Source organism: Mytilus edulis, chromosome 13 (assembly GCF_963676685.1).
Source record: "Mytilus edulis chromosome 13, xbMytEdul2.2, whole genome shotgun sequence".
Classification (NCBI taxonomy): Eukaryota; Metazoa; Mollusca; class Bivalvia; order Mytilida; family Mytilidae; genus Mytilus; species Mytilus edulis.
The window spans coordinates 50933976-50954310 of NC_092356.1; the positions used below are offsets into that span (position 1 = coordinate 50933976).

Here is a 20335-nt window from a genome sequence, read left to right on the forward strand (position 1 = left end):
TAAAGGTACATTGACAAATATGAATTACTTAAACACACATATTGAATAGGAGTAACACTTCATCATTTTTCATTTTAAAAAACCGGCCTACCCACAAAAAAAGGTCATTTTTTGTGGTAGAACGGGGTTACAGGTTTTTGAGAAGGTCGCTATATGTATATAAATATAATGGACAATTTTGCAGATTAACCACAATTTGAAAACTAAGTATTTCATTATCCCCTTTTAATGCCCTTCAGAAAACTATAGATATTCGTGACAAAATAAAAGTATGCCTAGTAAAAATAAAAACATACTTATATATATATATATATATATATATATAAATAATACAGGACAGGAGTTATTTATATTGTAACTCTGCAATAATATGTGTCAGTTATATAATTAAAGAAGCGATTCCGCTGAAAGAATAAGGAGAGAGCATTTTAAGATTAAAACATTTTTCACCTTTGAACCAAATCATGCAAATGATGTAATGAAAAAAAGGTAACACACACAGGAAAGAATGCATTAATAGTATGACACTGTCTATGATATTTTTGAATTACTTGCAAGCGATTTTCTCGATATACTACATATTATTATTTCTTTTTATTGAAAAGAAGTTGAACATGATGGTCAGTTTTGCCTTTTTTGCCGAACTCCCTCAGCACATATACGGGGAATCAGATGGAAATGTATACATGAAGAATGTGTTAAATTCAACTTGAATTTGTGTAATATTTGCTACATGGCAGGGAAACACAAGCTCAGGCATAAATTTCAGAGATTTATATTCCCAGATATAGGGTAAGACACTTATAATTCCTGTTTTTAATTGATTTTATCAAGAATGAGAGATAGGTATGGTGATGGATTTGATTATATTGTGGTTTTCAAGCCTTTCGTGTTTTTAATGCTTACTTAAATGTAAAAAAAATTGATACTCCCTTGTTCTTTGTGGGTTTTTTTCAATATTGATAGTATTTCACTTAAGGGGCTCGCAGGTATAAACCAACTTTTTTTTCTAATATAGGATTTTCCTACGTTTTTCTATGATTAAACTTTATCTTATACCTAATGGAAATATAAAGTTAAAATATGGAGTCACCGTTCATTTAAGCTCACAATCTGCCTCCGAAAGAAGCATACATTTTTGTAAATGTCCTTTTTTTCTGTTGAACTAATTGTTTTTTGCACCAAAGGGAGATAATTTGGAGCTTTTTCTATGATATGAAAGTCATCTGTGGCCAAACCAAATCGATTTTTCTTGGTGATTTTTGTACCATATTATAAAGTAATAACTAACAGTGTAATAAATAAAATTTGAAATGAAAAAACAAATGTTTAATTTTTTGCTGATTTGTTTATACCCGCGAGCCTCCTTAATACCTTATTGTTTCGTACATATCTTTAAATTATTAATTGTTTATCATTAAGAGATGATTATAAATAGCTTCAACATTAACTGTTTCAATAATGCTTTCTTAGAGAGTAAACTGGTCAACGAACACAAATAAAAAATAGATCGGTGCTTTGTAGGGAAACTATGGTGTTTTCAAGACACTCGAAACCATCTTACAACCAGTCTTACGGAATATTTGTAGGCGCAACGGTTATTGAAGTATCAAAAAAAGGAGGTAACACATCTCATTACGATATGTATCCATGTTGTGCTCATTTTGAACCCATTCATTTGCAATAGTTGGGGCTGAATTTGATTGTGTTTTTTGCTTGAGTTTTAAAGAACCAGTCTGGCGATACGTTATATTTAACCTCGAACAAAAAATCATCGAATATTAACATGATAAACTTACAAAGTGATACAACTCCTGCCAACAATGTCTCCACATATCTAAACATTTCAGTCAATATACATCATGCAACACGTAGTAATTTCTATTCAAATATACTTATTCTGCAATGCTACAATCATGTAACTCATTTTCAATTTTTTCAATTTATTTATTTATACATTTGTTTGCTATGTACATGTAGTTTTCATTTTACACACGATATCTATTTGAGAATATTTAAGTGGTGTAATCGTAACCGACATGATACACAAATGTATATATTTATTTTATATATAGGTAACAAATACATTTGAATTTTAATGGTTTTACAGCGAAGACGTCAATTAAAGTAATTGAAAAACCTGACCTTGTGCAATGCAAAACTAGAAAAAAAACTTCTCAAATATAAAAATATTGAAATGCACAATTAATGAAAGCTTACATATTATATGTCCCAGTGAACTTAATATTAAGATACTTCCGAATGAACATAGTCAGGTTCTGATTATTGATGTGATTTTCGATATTTACACACATCAGCAACTTTTCAATAAACAAAATAACAAACGTGACCATTTCAGGTTTTTATAGTTCATTTTTCATATCTCAGCAGTCTCATAGCAATTCATTCCATTCATCCCAGATTATCTATAACGTTACTTTTATGCATTTTCACAATACACGGATTTGATTAACAGACGATTGCTCATAATCCAAGTATAACTTTTGAAGATATACAATACATGTACATCTCTCACAGTCAGTATACTAATGATGAATATGTGTTGCATTGACTATGTTTTATGATATAATTTTTGTTTTTAAACGGTATTTGCAACCTCAAATTCTGTTGTTGTATTTCCCATGCGAAACCGAACATTATGTTGTAGTAAACACTCTCAAACTATAAAAAGACAATATAAGGCAGAATGGCAATTCTTATTCATATTTCGCCTTCGGTCTCAAGTAATGAATTAGCTTAACTTCTCTTTGAGGGATGAAACTTGCATTAAATATCCTAGTTTGAAGAAAAAAACTATAACAACCGGACCATAGATAGCCAGTGACCTTGACCCTAGTATATAAGCACCTGTTACATAATAAGTTGTCATTATTTTTGTAGAGGGTGTGAAGTGAACACCACACTTTTTATGTAAGATTTAGGAAGTTGGAAAGTTACTAAAATTACATTTATCTTGTCTACGATGTACAAGTGTTAATCTTAATTCAACATAATAATTTATTTATTGTCTACAATGTATGACAAATGTTGATAGAAATGAATTAAAAATTTTCTTGTCTACGATGTTTGACAATTTTATATATTCATTTAGTTTTTACCTACGTTGTAAGGCGCATGTTATTTAATTCATTAACTCCTGTTTTTTTTAACAGGTAGATATTTAAAAGTGTATCTTTTCACCTGACGGTTGTGAGTACTCTTCAGAATTTGCACGTGTTTTACCTGTACAGGTACACATAATTTTATTACAATGGCTGAATTTTATAATGCAGATGTATTGCTTTGCAAGACATTTAAAATGATTGTAATGCTTATGAGGTTGATTGGTATGATTTTCATTACCTCTGGGTTGTTTTAGAACTTAAAGATGATAAATTTAATAAAAAAAACTAGTGGTATTTTGAATAAATCCTCTTCTTAAACAATTATAAAACCTAGTAGTTTTCTAAAATGGCATTGTAATTGCAAGTGACAAAGATGTAGGAAACCCAGAAATATTTTGTAAAGGGGTTGACCATCACCCCTATTGTTGAGTTGACTAATATGTATTGTAAGAATGAGCCATTGGATTTTGATAATACAAGGAATTTATTGTCAAATTATATTTGTTTGTTTAGCCATGAGTTTCTGGTTAAATGCAAAGGAGATGTTCAGAAATATCTGTATCTTAAGTTCAAACCAATTTGTAATTGTGATGTGATAGTCGATTCATCACGTTCTTTGGTTCTGATTGCATGAAGCAAAATTGGTGATTACACCAAGATTATTTATCAAAACCTAGATTCCTTGGAAAATATTTCAGGTCTAGCAATTATATAACTCCCAACAGTTATGAGAAAGCCAATATCAGTCTTTTATCAGCAGAGGCTCTATCGGTCAACAGGGCAGATGGCAATTCCCTTCATTGAGAGGGAGAGGTTTCACAAAAGGGAAAAGAGACTCTCAAATTCTCAACCAGTTCAGCAGATAACTTAAATATTATGAATTAGAAAATATCAATAAAGATCTATTGATATAAGATTTAATAAGAAATGGTTATAAACCTATTTTTAATGTTGTACCACAAGGTTCATCATTTTTGAACAAAATATATTCCACTTTACACAAGGATGAAATAATTTCAGAAGTCCAAATATTGATAGCTGAGGGAGCTATTTAAGAGGTTGAATCATTGGAAAATCAGTTAACTTCCAATGTTTTCTTAGTTCCTAAGATAGATTCGTCTTCAGGGCCTGTTATTTATTTGAAAAATTCAAACAAACTTAGCTTGTGGCTAATCATCATAATGGAGCAGGACTATTTATCATGTGTTTAGATGTAATTCATAGGGATGATTATTTATATATGTATATATAGCTAACATTCATAGATCTCACAGATGCATATTCTAGTATCAATAATGATTATATCAAATATTTGTGATTCATGTGGAAAGGACATTTATACAATTTTATGCTCTTTGTTTTGGATTGGCTTTTGCACCATGAGGTTTAACTTAGGTTTTAAAACCTGTCTACACATTTTTATGAAAAAATGTCACTTGAAGTACATGTATAAACATGATATAGTTACATTGATGATTCTTTTATTATGGATCAGAATCTAGATAGTTGTACTGTGAATATACAAAAAAATGATGCAAATGCTTGATAAACTGTGCTTCAGTATAAATTTTTAAAAGAAGTCAGTCCCCATCCTTTAAAACACATTGTTTTCTTTTGTCTCATTATTGATACTGAGTTATTTCAGATTTTTCTGAAAGATGGAAAATAGTAAAATTATCTCCCTTGGGAAGTTCTGAGAATTGTGTAACTGTATTATAGATGCTTTGCATGCTTTTAATGCAGTATCTGTGGGAATGTAACATTGCAGAAACATGACGAGAAATAATGTTGAAGCACTGAATAGTTGTTACAGTGATTATTATCATCAAAAGGTGAAATTTTAACAATTTAAAATCAAAAATTGACAATTGAAAAAAATCCATCCAAATAAGTTTTTTTGATTGGACCAGATGCCTCATCGGAAGGGTTTTGGATCCAAATTTGACGAAAACATTTCTGTTTGTAGATTGAGCTTCTTGGAACGTACGTTCATTTCATATATATTACCTAGAATTGTTGGCTATATTTTTTTCTTTTAGAGAGAAATTTTTGGTCACAAATTTAATAGTTTTGTCATATTGTTTTATTTTAAAATCTCTAGATTTGTTTCTTTGTCTTTTGAACAACAAGCTCCATTGTTAGATGCTATTACTTTTCATGGTCAGAATTAAGACATTATATTTTCCCATCTCTCATACGTCACAATGGTCAGAAGGCTATTTTGATTATTCCTTTTTGGCTGGCTCAGAGTTTATGTTCTTTGCTAAGACCAATTTTAATTTATTTGTAAGCTAAACTGCTAAGCATAAAAATTAGTAACGATGTTGCATACTGAAGAATGCCTTCCCTTCAGGAAGAGACTACATTAAACTGTTTGTATTGTAAAAATATAAGTGAACCAACACCTGGAGTGGTGATTGTGGGAAAGAGTGAAAACGTGAGTATTGTATTCAGAAATCACTTATAAATAGAAGATTTCCGAATCATTTGCAAAATATGTTTACACTTCATCTTGGAGACCATGCATTTATGATCAAGCTATATCATATTTTTTAAGAAAATTCATTATTTGGTGTGTTCAAAGGAGAACCGATTCTTTATAACCATCTGAAAAGAATGTTATTGATTATTGATTTTTTTGTAAAACAGAAGCTTTTCATGTTCAGCATGTTAGTGTTAAATTTTACTTGGTCTATGTTGAAACAGACTGGATCCTTTAAGAAGTAGATGTTATCAAATTTGTTTCTTTACTGTATGTAAAAGGTTGCTTAAACCTGAATCTGCAATTGAAGAGTTAGATACTCTTTCACTTCAGAGGTGAATTTAGTGCTAACTTTTTTTAATTCTTTATATTCATTGGAGGATTTAACATTGAAGACTGCCTTTTATACTTGTGTCTTTATTTGCCTTGACTACAACTGCCAAAGTACAATCTTTATCAGCTCTAGATTTACATTCTATGTCTTTCATTAAGAGAAAAGGCATTTTATTTCTTCATAAACATGAGCTTTTGAAAAATGCTAGATCTGTTAGTTAGTCTACATAATGAGGTGTTCAAGGGTTTTGATAAACCAAAACTTTGTGTTGTTAAGACAATGATTTATTATGTTTTGTGTACAAAAGATGTGAGGAATTCATCTAAGTCTATTTATTTTCTATGGAAATTTTCGCAAAGTTTTAACTTTTACTTTACCTAAATGGTTAGAAATGGTTCTATTTTTAATAGACTTTGTATGGCTCACTCATTTAGAGGGACCTCTTCATAATAACCTTCAGCTTCAGGATTTTCTATTAAAGACATAATGGCAACAGTTTAGTCTGGACATGCGCTAAATCTTTTTTAAAGTTCTATAACAGTGAAGTGAATAATATCAGTACTAAAACACTTTTCTTCAGTTGTAATTACTGGATCATCTTGTGATTTTTACGCTTTATTAAATGTGGCATTTGTGTAAAATGTGTTTTAGTTTGTGTCTACACTTTCAAAAAGCTAATTCATTACTTGAGATTGAAAGCGAAATATGAATAAGAATGTTACTTCATCCAAGCATATCTTGGATATGCAGAATGAAGGTAATTCTTAGAATATGAGCCTGAGGCTCGAAAGTAATTAATTCCCAACCTAGGGATTATCAGTTAGACCCACCCTTTTCCAATGGGTTTTATTGTCGACAAAAACATGCTTTAAATTATGACAAGTTATTATGGAACAGGTGTTTATAAACTAGGGTCAAGGTCACTGGTTATGTATGATCTGATGGTTAGAGTTTGTTTCTTTAAACAGAGATATTACATGTAAGCTTCACCCCTCATAGAGAAGCTAATTCATTACGTTCGAGCCTCAGGCTTATATTCTAAGAATGACCTTCATCTTGTACATCCAAAATATGGTTGGATGAAGAAACATTTTTTCATCAATCAAATCTAACAAATATATATAATAGGCTCAAATGAGAAGTTTAAAAAAAAGCTTCAAGACGACAAACGGCGACTGCTAAATAATAGAAATACGTCTGTTGACATTTCCTTAAATATGAATTTCTAGAAAATAAAGCTGCACTTCTGGGTTCGTGTGTCAAAAAACGAAAAACATGAAAAATGTTTATTAATATCGATCTTATATCATAGAGTTTTTATTTAACCGACTAAATGACGTATAGTTATTATTTATAATAGCATTCAATTATATACAGATGCAATGTTTAACTGAAATTTTGCAAATATTAAAGATGTTTAAAAAGTAAGCTCAATAATATTTGGCTATTTTCAAACCAGGCATTTTGAATTACATGGTGAATATAAAGTTTATGGAGAAATGAAGTGAATACAGAATAGTCCAATCCTAGATTTTAAATAAATAATTTTCTAAATAGATTTTGTGGTCAAATAAGACCTGTTTACTCTATTGTCAGACTGTTCAGTAGTTATTTACATGTACATAACACTCTCTGTCGGCAAAATTAGTGAACTGAACAGAAGAGAATAATCTGCATGTTACGAAATACAATACTCACCGGAACTTCGAAGTACAAAATGTATGCAATATAAAACTAAAATAGAACAATAGCATGTAAATTGCCTACTACGATCAGCAGGGGAAACGAAAAACAATTTGTGTTTGCACACCTCTGCATCACCTCTGCATCATTACAAAAGAGGGACGAAAGATACCAGAGGGAGAGTCAAACTCATAGATAACAAATAAACTGACAACGCCATGGTTAAAAATAAAAATTAAAAACGGACAAATAATAGTACAACAGACACAACATAGAAGATTAAAGATAGAGCTACACGAACCCAAACAAAAACTAGGGGTGGTCTCAGTCTACAATTTATATAAACCAATTCAGCACCATGGAGTCATGCTGTTTCTAACAAATTTTCCTTTTCTAACAGAGAAAGGACAAGGTATCACAATAGCTATTTGCAACTCTATGATAGACTCAGATCAAAGCGAAGTTGCAGTTAAGTGGAATTATAAAACTAAGATCAGTTTTCATCCCATCCTTGACTTGAAATGCACCAAAACAAGAATGCCTTTTCTATATTACCACAACCAGTTACCGGTATTGGGAAAAGGTACGATTGTATTATTATTGATATATGAATTTTGATAGTTAATGGACTATGTGCATATATATTTGCCTCTGTTGTAAGGAACGTAACTGGTGTTTTTTATTGCCACATCGGTACATTGATAAATGTTTTTGTGTTCTGTTAAATTGTTCCTTTTAGAATTGTTACACGAAGATTACTGCTGTACCAATATTTTGGACTATTTGTTTTATATGTCTGTTTAGTTCACACATCGTTGTAAATATAACGGAATTTCATGAGACTGTCATCAAAGTGAGAGGGTTAGCGCTATGAAACTAGGTGTAATCTACCATTTTCTACATTCCTATACAAAGTCAGGTATATGACAGTTCTTGTCCATTCGGTTTTTATATGTTTTGTTATTTGATTTTGCCGTGTGATTATGGACTTTTTTTCATTAGATTTTCTTCTAAGTTCAGTATTTTTGTGATTTTACTTTATATAAAGTGCTTCTTGTATCTCATGTCTTTAATTTGGACAACAATTATTTAAATTCCAATTAAATTACTTTTTTTTTTTTAAATAACTGCAACTTTGTAACCCATTTATTTTCCTTTTTTAAAAGGTTATCAAGGATTACTAAGATTATTTATAATGATTTTATAAATTCATGGTTTCACAAAACAAAGCTGTCATTTTTTGAATTGATTATTGTTGCTTTATATACTACTTTACATGCAGATGTATTTCATTATATAAACAAACATTCACTGCATTATTTACTTTACTCAACTGTTACCCTACATCTATATAAGATTATAGTTTAAATGATTAAAATTGTCCTGTATATATAAAATATAAACTATATTCGAAAGATTTAAAAAAAAAAATAACATTGAAAATATTGAGATAATTTGATCAGCTTGTTTTATTTTTCATTTTAAAGGTTATATGTATATGTGTGTAACTGTTGATAAGTATAGTGTTGAAGAAATATTATGTTTGTTGTGAAATGTTGGTTTAAATGCTATAGTGAATACATTTATTAATTTAAAATTGTTGTTTAAATTTCCAGCTCCTAAATTTATAAAATACAATGGATAGATACAAGAAATAGGTCTAGGTTGGCTAAGACTTGGTCGAGTATGGTTCAGACGCATTTAATATGATTTAGTAAAAGTTCAGACTATTAAAATCTATTTTTTCATTCTTTTCTTTCAAATAGATAATGACCAATGTTAAATGAATGAAAAGTTTAGAACAAATTGTTTCCCGCTCACTTTGCAATGACCTTTATCTCAAAAAGATGCACACTGACCCATATTCTTTTCAGCTTTTTTAGTTTCTTTATTCAGGTCCACCAATTTATGAAAGTCATTTGAAGTCTTTGTTATTTTGAAACTGAGTAGCGAACCTCCTTAACGTTCAGAAATGACCTTTCTCGATATTTCTTTGATACGTCTTGTAAAATAATCCAGCTATCTTTAAAACGTTTAAAAATGGACAAGACACATGCAGCTCACAGTTGCATATATATACTAACATCATATTATAATATATTATTTTCTGAATAAATCGTAAAGCATTTTTGAAGCAAATCTACTGCCGATTGTTATCAAAAACTAACCTGATTACATTGCTTCTATTATTATATACGCCAATTACTTGTTATATTTTATTGTATATTGCTAATATTTCCTTTATTAATCAGTAAATGTAACTTGATTTTCTCACAAACACACGATCATGGTGTTTTGGTATTTATCTTCATGTCCTTGTACGTGTTAATCGTTGGCCAGTTTACAATTTAGTTACACAGAACCATTTTTAATTAAAATTTGTATCAATATTTTACTAACTTTACCATTCAGAAAGAGCAGATACTTCATATTTTTCGCGTTTAGCGCAACTTATAACATCTATTCAGATAATTTCATCCAAGAAATCAGAATTACCAAAGATGATAGAAATATGAATGCTACTTCTTTAATTGTTACCAAAGCTTAAACAATTAAACGCTTGCCTATTTCATTTAAAACTCAGAGAAAAAGGAAGAGTATATTCAACTTCACGCAAAAAAAGAGGTGTGTTATGATTCACGGTTAATCAGATTTACTGCAATAAGAGCTCTACACACCTGATTCACCAACAAACTCTGCTGTGAAAAACGTTCACTGAATTTTACAAAAAAAAAACCGCTAATGTGTAAAAAGGAAACATGGAATTAATAATGAGAAATATGATTTATAATGCGACAACTATTCATCAAAGAACAAGTGCAAGGGTTTGAATTTTACTGCAATCAACAATAAGTAATAATACTATAAGGTAATATATAAAAGGTTAACAATTCAAATTCTGAAACAAACTCAAAGGTATATAAATTGTATAATATATATATTGGCGTTCGTGGTCTCTTCATAATTGGTTTACATTTTCCGTGTCGGGGCCTTTTATAGCTAATTATCAGTATGCAAATGTATCATTGTTGAAGGCTAAATGAATACATTTACTCACCTATATCTTCGTCATTTGGCTGATACTTGTCTCTTTTGCGGAATCCTACCTTGGGACAGCTGTAGAAACACAAGACCAACTAAAAAAAGTGACAAAATAAAATGAGAATAGTCAAAAGGTAATCTTTACTATTATTCGAGAAGACCTCATTTTGTGTGTCGCTTCTCTTCCTTCCACAATAAATCAATCATCATGCCTCTGTGTCCTATAGGTAACATGCATAGTTGCATTTGTCATCCATTCTTATGATTATTCAGATTGAGTTATTTTGGGAGAAAAACGACAAAAAAGGAGTCCGGATATGATTCCGTCATCAGACTGACTTTTAGTCATAAATAAGACTTCCGGTTTGAAAGATGCACAAATACAACCAATCGTATGATAGATAACAAAAATGAAAAATAAATAAGCCAATCAGAGCCATCTCCATATCATGGTGTTTAGATCGCAAAAACCACAACTATTATACGTCCTTATAGAGGACAATTAATTTTCGCGTTTATCTACATGTGAACTACGATTATACTACTTTAATATATAGAGACTATCTGTATTCTGTCTACTGTTTTCTTTGAAATGTTTACTATTTAAGGGGTCATACCAGTTGTATATGTTAAAATAAGTAAAACATTTGACACAAGTACAATCAATCGTACGATGGATATAAACAAAAATGGAAAAAATAAGCAGAGCGTTCTCCATATCATGGTGTTTAGATCGCAAGAATCACAACTATTATATCTCCTTAGAGAGGACAATTATTTTTCACGTTTCATATCATGGTGTTAAGATCGCAAGAACCACAACTATTATACCTCCTTAGAGAAGACAATTATTTTTCGCGTTTATCTACATGTAAACTACGATTATACTACTTTAATATAAAGAGACTCTCTGTATTTTGTCAGGGACTTTCTATTTTAGTATGTTAGTATAGAAAGTCGGCCCTGTTTCTGTCTACTGTTTTCCTTGAAATGTTAACTAATTAAGGGGTCATACCACTTGAATATATATTAAAATAAGAAGAAAAAAATGCTCAACTTCATCTAAAACTATACCTCGACAAAAACATTTAACCTGAAGCGGGACAGACATGGACGGACGGACGGACGAACAAACGAACGGATGTACAGACTAGAAAACATAATGCCCACAAATGGGGCATAAAATTTATTGTTGAAAGGGAAAATAGTGATTTTGCAAAAATGAAAGTAAGGTAGAGATAAGAAGTAGGCAGGACCTTTTTCGGGGAATCGGGATCGGTTTTTTTTTAAGCTCGGGATTTGGGGATTGATCCTTACGGGATCCGGGAATATATTTGTCGATTTCGGGATTTCGGGATATGCATTTCTTTAAATTCTGCATCTCGGGATTTCATTGTTTTAAGCCCGGGATTTCGGGATCAGGACCTCCGATCACCCCTGAAATTAGCCATAGTCATTTATACATGATTCATATCCTACCAATGACATGTTAATAAGGCTCTCAAAAGAAAGAAAAAAACACACTGATGGATTGTCCTAGATGCATATTTTATTAGACTAATAATGGTCTATATATAAGCAGTTCCATTTATTTCATGTTTGAAACGGTGCAAATTGTTAATTTGATTTAACTTTTACCAAAAGAAGCATTGTAGCAAAGGAGAAGAATAATTATGGTCAGAGGCCAGACACAAGAAAAATAATCAGAAAGGAAACAAATATCGGACTTTAGAAAAAGGGAGAGGGATTTTGATACCTTTTATGAAATTTTCCATACATAATGACTTTTACAAAAAATCATCCTACAACAGTCCACAAGCTGTACATGCCCGCGATTTCGCGGGTGTTTTCTAGTTGTGAAATTAGAAAAAAAAGGAAACATGATTTAAGACTGAATAACTTTTGCAGACTTTTATTAATATATGTCACAACAAAACTCAAATGTTGGATACATTTTCATAAGAAAAGACTGATAATACATGTATCAAAATGATTATTTTAATGTATTTGCAGCTGATTCCCGTGGTTATTTTGAAGTTAACTTTACTTTTGAAAATGGATCTACAACAAAGGTAGTATTTTGATCATGTTCCATATTTACCTTTAAGAACACCCAACTAATATATAAATAGAAGATTTGAGGAACATCTGTTAACAAAGTGGAAATTGCAAATTTTTGGCAAGTGATTCTTGTGTTCGTTTTCAAACCATATTATGAATTGGCCCTGACATATGCGACTACAATTATAACACAATATTGACTGCTAATTGTATCCTGTACCATGTCCGGAATATGACAGTTCTTGTCCATTCGTTTTTATATGTTTGTCGTTTGAGTTTGCCATGTTATTAGGGACTTTCCGATTTGATTTTCCTCTGAGTTCAGTATTTTTGTGATTTTACTTTTTTCATCTGTTTCTTTTGTTCACACATTGTTGTCAATATGACGGAATTCGATGCGACTATCATACAAATGAGAGGTAAAGCAAGATATAAAACCAGAATCAATCCACCGTTTTCTACATAAGAAAATACCTGTACCAAGTCAGGAATATGACAGTTGATACCCACTCTTTTTATTTGTTTGAGCTTTGGATTTTGCCATTTGATTATGGACTTTCCGTTTTGAATTTTCCACGAAGTTCATTATTATTTTTATTATCTTGTATGCACCTTCTTTGGTTTAAATATATTTATAACTTTTAAACCTTGTATTCAATTTCGTTAATTTTGCTTTAGGTTTGAATGTTGAACATAACTGACTGCAAACCCAGTTATTTCTCAACTAAATACAGCATCTTGCATAGCCTTATACGCTTAGCAAACACATTCAGGTTAACCGTTGCCTGCCACTGAAAACAAACGTGCATAACTTGTTGTAAAACAATTGTAGTAAATGTTTACTTACTATCTTACTAGAATATTGTATATATATTTCATAAAAAGGTATGATGTCATTTGAAACCTTTTTTGAGGTAAGCTTAACTTCAACTTCCAGGCTAAAATAACATGCATATTATGTCATCATGTTCTACTGGCAACAGAGCATGCATAAAGATGATATGATCAAATATATGTCATCTTCGTTTTCCATGATTCATAGATTAGATATATTTACATGAATATGGTTAAAAGAAACTCGAACTAGACAATTTCATTATTGCTTAAATATGCATTTAATAAAACTGCAATCAACAAAATGTAATGGCCGATAAATTTCAAGATAACTAGTTTACATGTAAAATTCAAACATTTTATTAAGCAGCTGCTACAAATGTACGTTAAGCTTATACAAGTTTTACTTTAGCATGGAAAGGAAACCCTGTGCAGCCAATTTACTATCTTTTTTTTTAATCTATGCTCGTATGTTGATACTTAATATGGATTTAATAAGTAGTGACTGTAAAACTAAAAACGAATGTAATCATTCGATAAAAGTTTACGTTTGTAAACCACATAACTCTTTTTTTTCAAAGATTCAGGTTGACATTTTACGTTCTGTTAAACCAGTAGAAAAAGACACATTTAAACCTAGTTTATTTTTGATATTTGCTGACCATCCAGAACTTTACAGAGAAAAAAGTCAGGATGACAAAATGGTTCTTATGGAAGAAGTAATTACTTTCGCAAGTAAGTATATTTAATTCAAATCATTAACTATAGATTGGTTATACATGTTTTTAGTCGTGTTAAGCCATGAAAAGGGAAAACAAATGCCAACACGGAATTGACATTAAGGTTACCCATTCACATGACTGATTCAATCCACGAAAATCTTCTCATACAGGTAAAAACAAATATTAACCGATTTGTTTTGTTCAAATATTGACTCTGGGGGAGTCTTCGAAGGTAATTATGGTACTTTTAAGATTGGAAGGCGTTTATACTACACTACACATGCAATTCCAGATCTGATAAATATCATCGAGTTCGTGCATTTCTATCTGTTTATTTCAGACTTATTGTGATCTTGATATACGTTTTAGTATGTTATAGATCAATTATGATAATTTCAATTAATTCGGTGATCATGATTTTGATAACTAATGCCCTTTTAATATTGTAAAATACAAAACCTTCACTGCAAGTTCATGCATTGTAAGGGTTTTGCATGACATTTGACTTTAACTTCACTAATAGAAATGTTAAGGACATGTTGTTTGATGCAACTGAGACAATTATTTACCGGATGCAAAGTTACGTAGATGTAAACATCAAGGTTACTTTACTTGGAAAGATGTAATTGAAGTGTGAATACTAGCTCCACACATTTATCTTCATGTTTTGTTTCTTTGATAGAACAGACAAAGGGTATATGGTAACGATTCAACATTATTACATTCACCGTAAAGAACACACAAAAACCAATGGCTCGGCGCTTTTATTGCTGTTCTCTATGTCGAAATCACAGTAATGTCTACATCATGAAGCAAGTTCAAGACGGCCTAGAGCACCTATTTGTATAGAATTCTTTGAACAAATCATCTGGATATATTTTTTAATAGAACACCAACAAATCGGGTCCAGTCAAAGTTAAAGTATACTTGAAAGTAATACATATTTTAATAAAAATAGTTCCTATGAAAAGGAGCAGGTATTCTTCTATGTACAACATGTAGAATAATATGATTTTGACAATATATGTAAATCTTCATATAAGTAATTATATGTACATTGCATTTAGAGGAAACTAGTTTGCCATGCTACGTGGTACATCCGATGGTGTTATTTCACAGTGGTTCAACTAATACTGCCTGTATTTATAATAAAACGACAAAAGAGACGATAAAGGTAATAAACTTGCGTTGTTTTTAATATGTCTTTCGTTATCGTGGATATGACCGCTGATAATGTATTCATACAAAAGCTCAACATGGCATCTTTTTCTTTTTTGTTCATTGTTTTATTTTATTTTCAACTCTAATTTAGTTGAATTACGCTTAATATATACAAGAAGATGTGGTATTGGAGCCAATAAGACAACTCTCTATCCAAGTAAAAATGTTATAGAAGTAAATCACTAAGTTCAAAGTACGGCCTACTACACGGAGCCTAGGCTCACATCGTATAGCAGGCTATAAAGGGCCATACAATGACTAGTGTAAAATTCAAACAGAAAAAAATACTTTTGTATCAATTAATACAAAAAAAGTACAAGAAGTAAGCTTTTAGGCTGTATAACATTGAGCCGTATGTTCAATAGATTTATTCGTGAACTTAAACATTTAAAAAAAATACCACAGGCTTATACCACAGTCCCACTAGGCCAAGATCGCACTACGATCTGGGGAAAAAATGAAAATTTTTGATGATCGTAGTACGATCGTGTAAATCGCAGTAAGGTCGTATCACGGTCGTAGTGAGGTCTTCAAGATCGTGATGAGCGTGGCCAACTTTGAACATGTTTAAAACAATCGTGGTGCGGTCGTGGTGAAATCAGGTCGTAGTAGAAGCGTAGTGAGAGTGCACGAAGATCGTAGTAAGATCGCAAAGGTCGCCGTACCATCGTAGCGAGAGCGTACCAAAAGCGTGATTCTATTCGGAGAGCCTGTGCTATGATCTCAAAGCGTGGTTATTACGACCTCAATACGACCAACACGTTCTCATCGCGACCCAACTACGCTTCTACTACGACTATACAACACTGTTCACGACCACAGTACGATCCTTGCACGCTCTTGCCGTCCTCATCACGCTCTTCTTACGACTTGACTACGTTCATACTACGACCATCATTCACATTGTCATTTTCACATAAAATATATTAATCTCTCCAGTTTTTGTTTGTCTCTTTGAAATTGGGACTTCTTGTCCGTTTTCTCTAACGACTCAACCATATTTCACGTGTATATATAGATAAGACCGTTGATTATCCCGTTTGAATGGTTTTACACTAGTAAATTTTAGGGACCGCCATAGCTTGCTGTTCGCTGTGAGCAAAGGCTCCACGTTGAAGGCCGTACCTTGGCCTATAATGGCTTATTTTATAAATTGTTACTCGGATGGAGAGTTGTCTCATTGGCACCATACCACATTTTCCTATATTTATTGACACATCTGTGTTATCTCTGCTACCGTTCACTAAAGTATTGTCATTTGAAATTTATGGACCAGCACTAGGTTGTATTAAATTTAGGTTGTCATCTCTGCTTGATCAGGATTCGTTACTATCAGAGCCCCCTGTCACATTGTTGGCATGAATGTATTGTTTCCGAGAAATCTACGTATGAATCGGAAATAGAAGGAATTGAAAACGATGTTGACGTTATTGTTGAGAACGTAGCAAGATCGCGGTATGAACGTAGTACAATCGTGGTAAGAACGTGCTATAATCGCAGTAGAAGCGTGGTAAGATCGTATTGCAATCGGATAACTCGTTGTATGGTCGTAGTGAGAACGTGACACGAGCGTAGAAAGATCTTGATAAGCGTAGCGAGGTCGCAGAATAAGCGCGGTGAGAACGTGGTATTGTCGTAGCGGGATCGTTGAAGAAGCGTAATGAGGACGCAGGAGCATCGTGAAAGCAAAGAAATTTTACATTTTCATGACGCTCATAACGCGACCTCACCACGATCTGAATTTGTTTTACATCGCGGTGAGCGTGGTGTGATCTTGGTGTAGTGGGACATGGGCTTTATATAACACAGATAAACTGGTCAAAGAAGAAAGAAAAAATCTGATACATGTAGCCGACTGGTTTATTGAGAATTTTAAATATGTCGACCATTAAACGTTTTTGGTACATACACATAGACAAACGTGAATATTTGTGTCGGCTCATTGTTGATGTCATAAGTTTTGTTAAATGCTTTTTATTTACTGCTTAGGCGTTATAGAAATACGGCTGGGGAAAAAACGAACGAAGATTCAAATAAATTAAAAGACGAAAGCAAATGTTCTCAAATACATGTACATGTCGGCGATTGTCGCCTGTACAACTGAGTGCAAACTCCTTTTGAAATAGTACAACTGGAAGAAAACGAGTAAAAAATATTTGAAATTTGTGTACCAGGAGAAAGCTTACCAACAATTCAACCGCCTGAAAATAAAACCCTATAACCAAGTCACTTGTTTTTCTGTTCAGTCGAATTTTAAAGTTAGTTCAATTTCAGGAACTTTAACTTATCTTGTAAGCTTTGATACTTCAAAGTTCCGTAATTGTCCCATTAGATTGGGAATATTTCATTGGGGACTTATCCTTTCTATATTCTATTTTACAACAGGTTTGTTTGACTAAATTTTCAATCGTTCTCGATAACGTGTCGGACAAAAATTTGCATTCCTCGTAAAAACAGTTCCAGTATCTGTGATTTTACCTCAATCTCTAAAACTGAATCAGCTGATTATGAAATTCAGACTAGAAAAATTCTTGTTGTATACATCGGGCTATTATTCATGACATGATATTATAAACACATGCGTGTTTTAGGAACTTGTAAAGAGGGGATTTTGTAAATTCGAGAGAGGAAACATAGAGGATAACGAAGATGAAATTCATTGTTTCATACGGTTGGCGAAATGTAAGTAATCTAAACATAAATATATCAAAACACCTAGATTTGTCAAATCTTGAAAGTTATTGTGCATAAACACCCTAATTAACCCAGTATAACGGGTTTGGATGACCAAATGATGACATTTGTTTTATAATGACTCGTCGTTTGGATTTTTGTGTACACAGATTTTGTAAACAGCTCTTAAGTTAGTGCGCACCACAGAGAGCCAAACCGTTAACAAGCATACCACTGCCACTACCCAGCTTAAGGCATCTTCCGAACATTTGAAAGTCCCTTCCATGTACTGGTTACCAAAATTACACAAAAAAAACATTCAAATTCCATTTCATATCCGCTTCGAGTAAGGGTTCTACTACTAATATATCAGTGCTTCTAACTACCTCCCTTACTACTATCATAGAACTGGTTATTAACTTTTGTAATAAAGCTTATGAAAAAAATGGTATTAATTTTCTTTGGAGTGTTAAAAATTCTTTAGAGGTTTTAAATAAAATACATGCTTTTAATGGTCCTTACAATTTATGATTTTTCTACTCTGTACACTACACTTCCACACAATCTTATAAAGAAAGAGTTTTTATATTTGATAAAAGGGTAATCTCATTGTAATTTTATTTGCTGTAACTCGTTTAAAGCCTTTTTCTGTAACGAAAAAGGAAAGTATGCTAGATACAATTACTGGAAATGTGAGGATATGATTGAAGCTTTAAATTTTCTGCTAGATGACATTTATGTACGTTTCAGCGATAAAGTGTATCGTCAGGTAGTAGGTATTCCTATGGGCACCAACTGTGCCCCTTTAATAGCAGATTTATTTCTATATTGCTATGAATCCCAGTTTATGACCAAACTCAGTAAAGACCCATCATTGTTATATTTTGTTAATACATTCAAAAATACCTACCGTTATCTTGATGATATTTTTTCGTTGAATTATCCAGATTTCTCTAAATATACTTAAGAAATTTACCCAATAGAACTTACTTTAACTAAATCTAACATAAACAGCAGCAGTTGTCCTTTTCTAGATTTAGACATTTCAATTTCAAACCGGAAACTTCATACTAAAATTTACGACAAAAGAGACAATTTTTTATTTCCTATTGTTAATTTTCCTTTTTTAGACGGCGATGTGCCTTTGGCTCCATCATACGGTGTTTATATATCCCAACCCGTTCGGTTTGCCCGTGTGTGTTCGGATGTCATAGATTTTAACGAACGTAATCTATGCATCACTGGGAAACTGCTGTGTTAGGAATTTCGATACCATAAATTACTTAAAACTTTTACTAAATTCTTTCATAGATACAAAGATTTGATTAGTAAATTTGGCTATACCTGTAGAAAACTTGGTATTTCACATCCTAAATTTTATGGTAATATTGTACTTAAAGCGAGGAAATCACTATGTGATCCGTGTAAACTCATCGAACCTTTAAACAAACTTATTAGTAAGGGTTATCGTACTAATATTGTAATTAGATCTCTGAATATAATTTACATTGGCACTAATATCGAATTTGTCATTAGCAAATTAAAACATAACTAAATTGTATCTTCTTTTGAGGCGGGATGTATAGATACACATACACGTTAATTTTTATCTCTATAGAAGTCGCTCCTCACTATCCTACTACGTGTCGATACATTTATTTTTGGCATTGCACAAGTCATGTCTTCTCTGACTGTTCATGACGTTAAAATTTTAAATCCTTGGGATATGTTTAAGTTGATGTTAGTCTCTGATGCATGATTTTTTTTTATTATTATTAATTGTTTTTGGCTTTTAAATAGCTATAGCTGTCAGTAGCTGCGAGTACTCTCAAATCCTATTTTCGTGTTAATTCGACCTGATGATAATGTTTATAATGCTTTTTTGTTATTTTATATTTATATTGATCATGTCTATATACCAGCTTTTATTATTGGAATATCACTTCTTCTTACTACGTATACATTTGTATAAACTTCAAGATTTACCTGTATTTTTTTAAACCGGTTTTTTTTCTAAAGTGAATATTTTCGAAGGGTTAAATATTTCGCAGTGGTGTCTTGACATGGTTTTGTTTGGACTTGTTTGTTTGCTTTTTGGCCTTGAATGTTTGTCCCTAATATTTTATTAACTGTGCATTTCAATTCAGATATCGCAGAT

The 20335-nt window shown here is 31.8% G+C and overlaps 1 protein-coding gene across 1 annotated transcript in view; it reads left to right on the top strand.

The window, feature by feature from the left end:
* Nucleotides 1-20335, top strand: part of LOC139501742 (uncharacterized) — a 100286-nt gene that overhangs the window by 22838 nt on the left and 57113 nt on the right. Inside the window, exons 13-19 of the mRNA XM_071290887.1 lie at nucleotides 606-792; nucleotides 1525-1622; nucleotides 8025-8207; nucleotides 12680-12738; nucleotides 14143-14296; nucleotides 15351-15457; nucleotides 18096-18186. Coding sequence (XP_071146988.1) covers nucleotides 606-792; nucleotides 1525-1622; nucleotides 8025-8207; nucleotides 12680-12738; nucleotides 14143-14296; nucleotides 15351-15457; nucleotides 18096-18186 — 879 coding nt within the window. The remainder of the gene's footprint in view (nucleotides 1-605; nucleotides 793-1524; nucleotides 1623-8024; nucleotides 8208-12679; nucleotides 12739-14142; nucleotides 14297-15350; nucleotides 15458-18095; nucleotides 18187-20335) is intronic.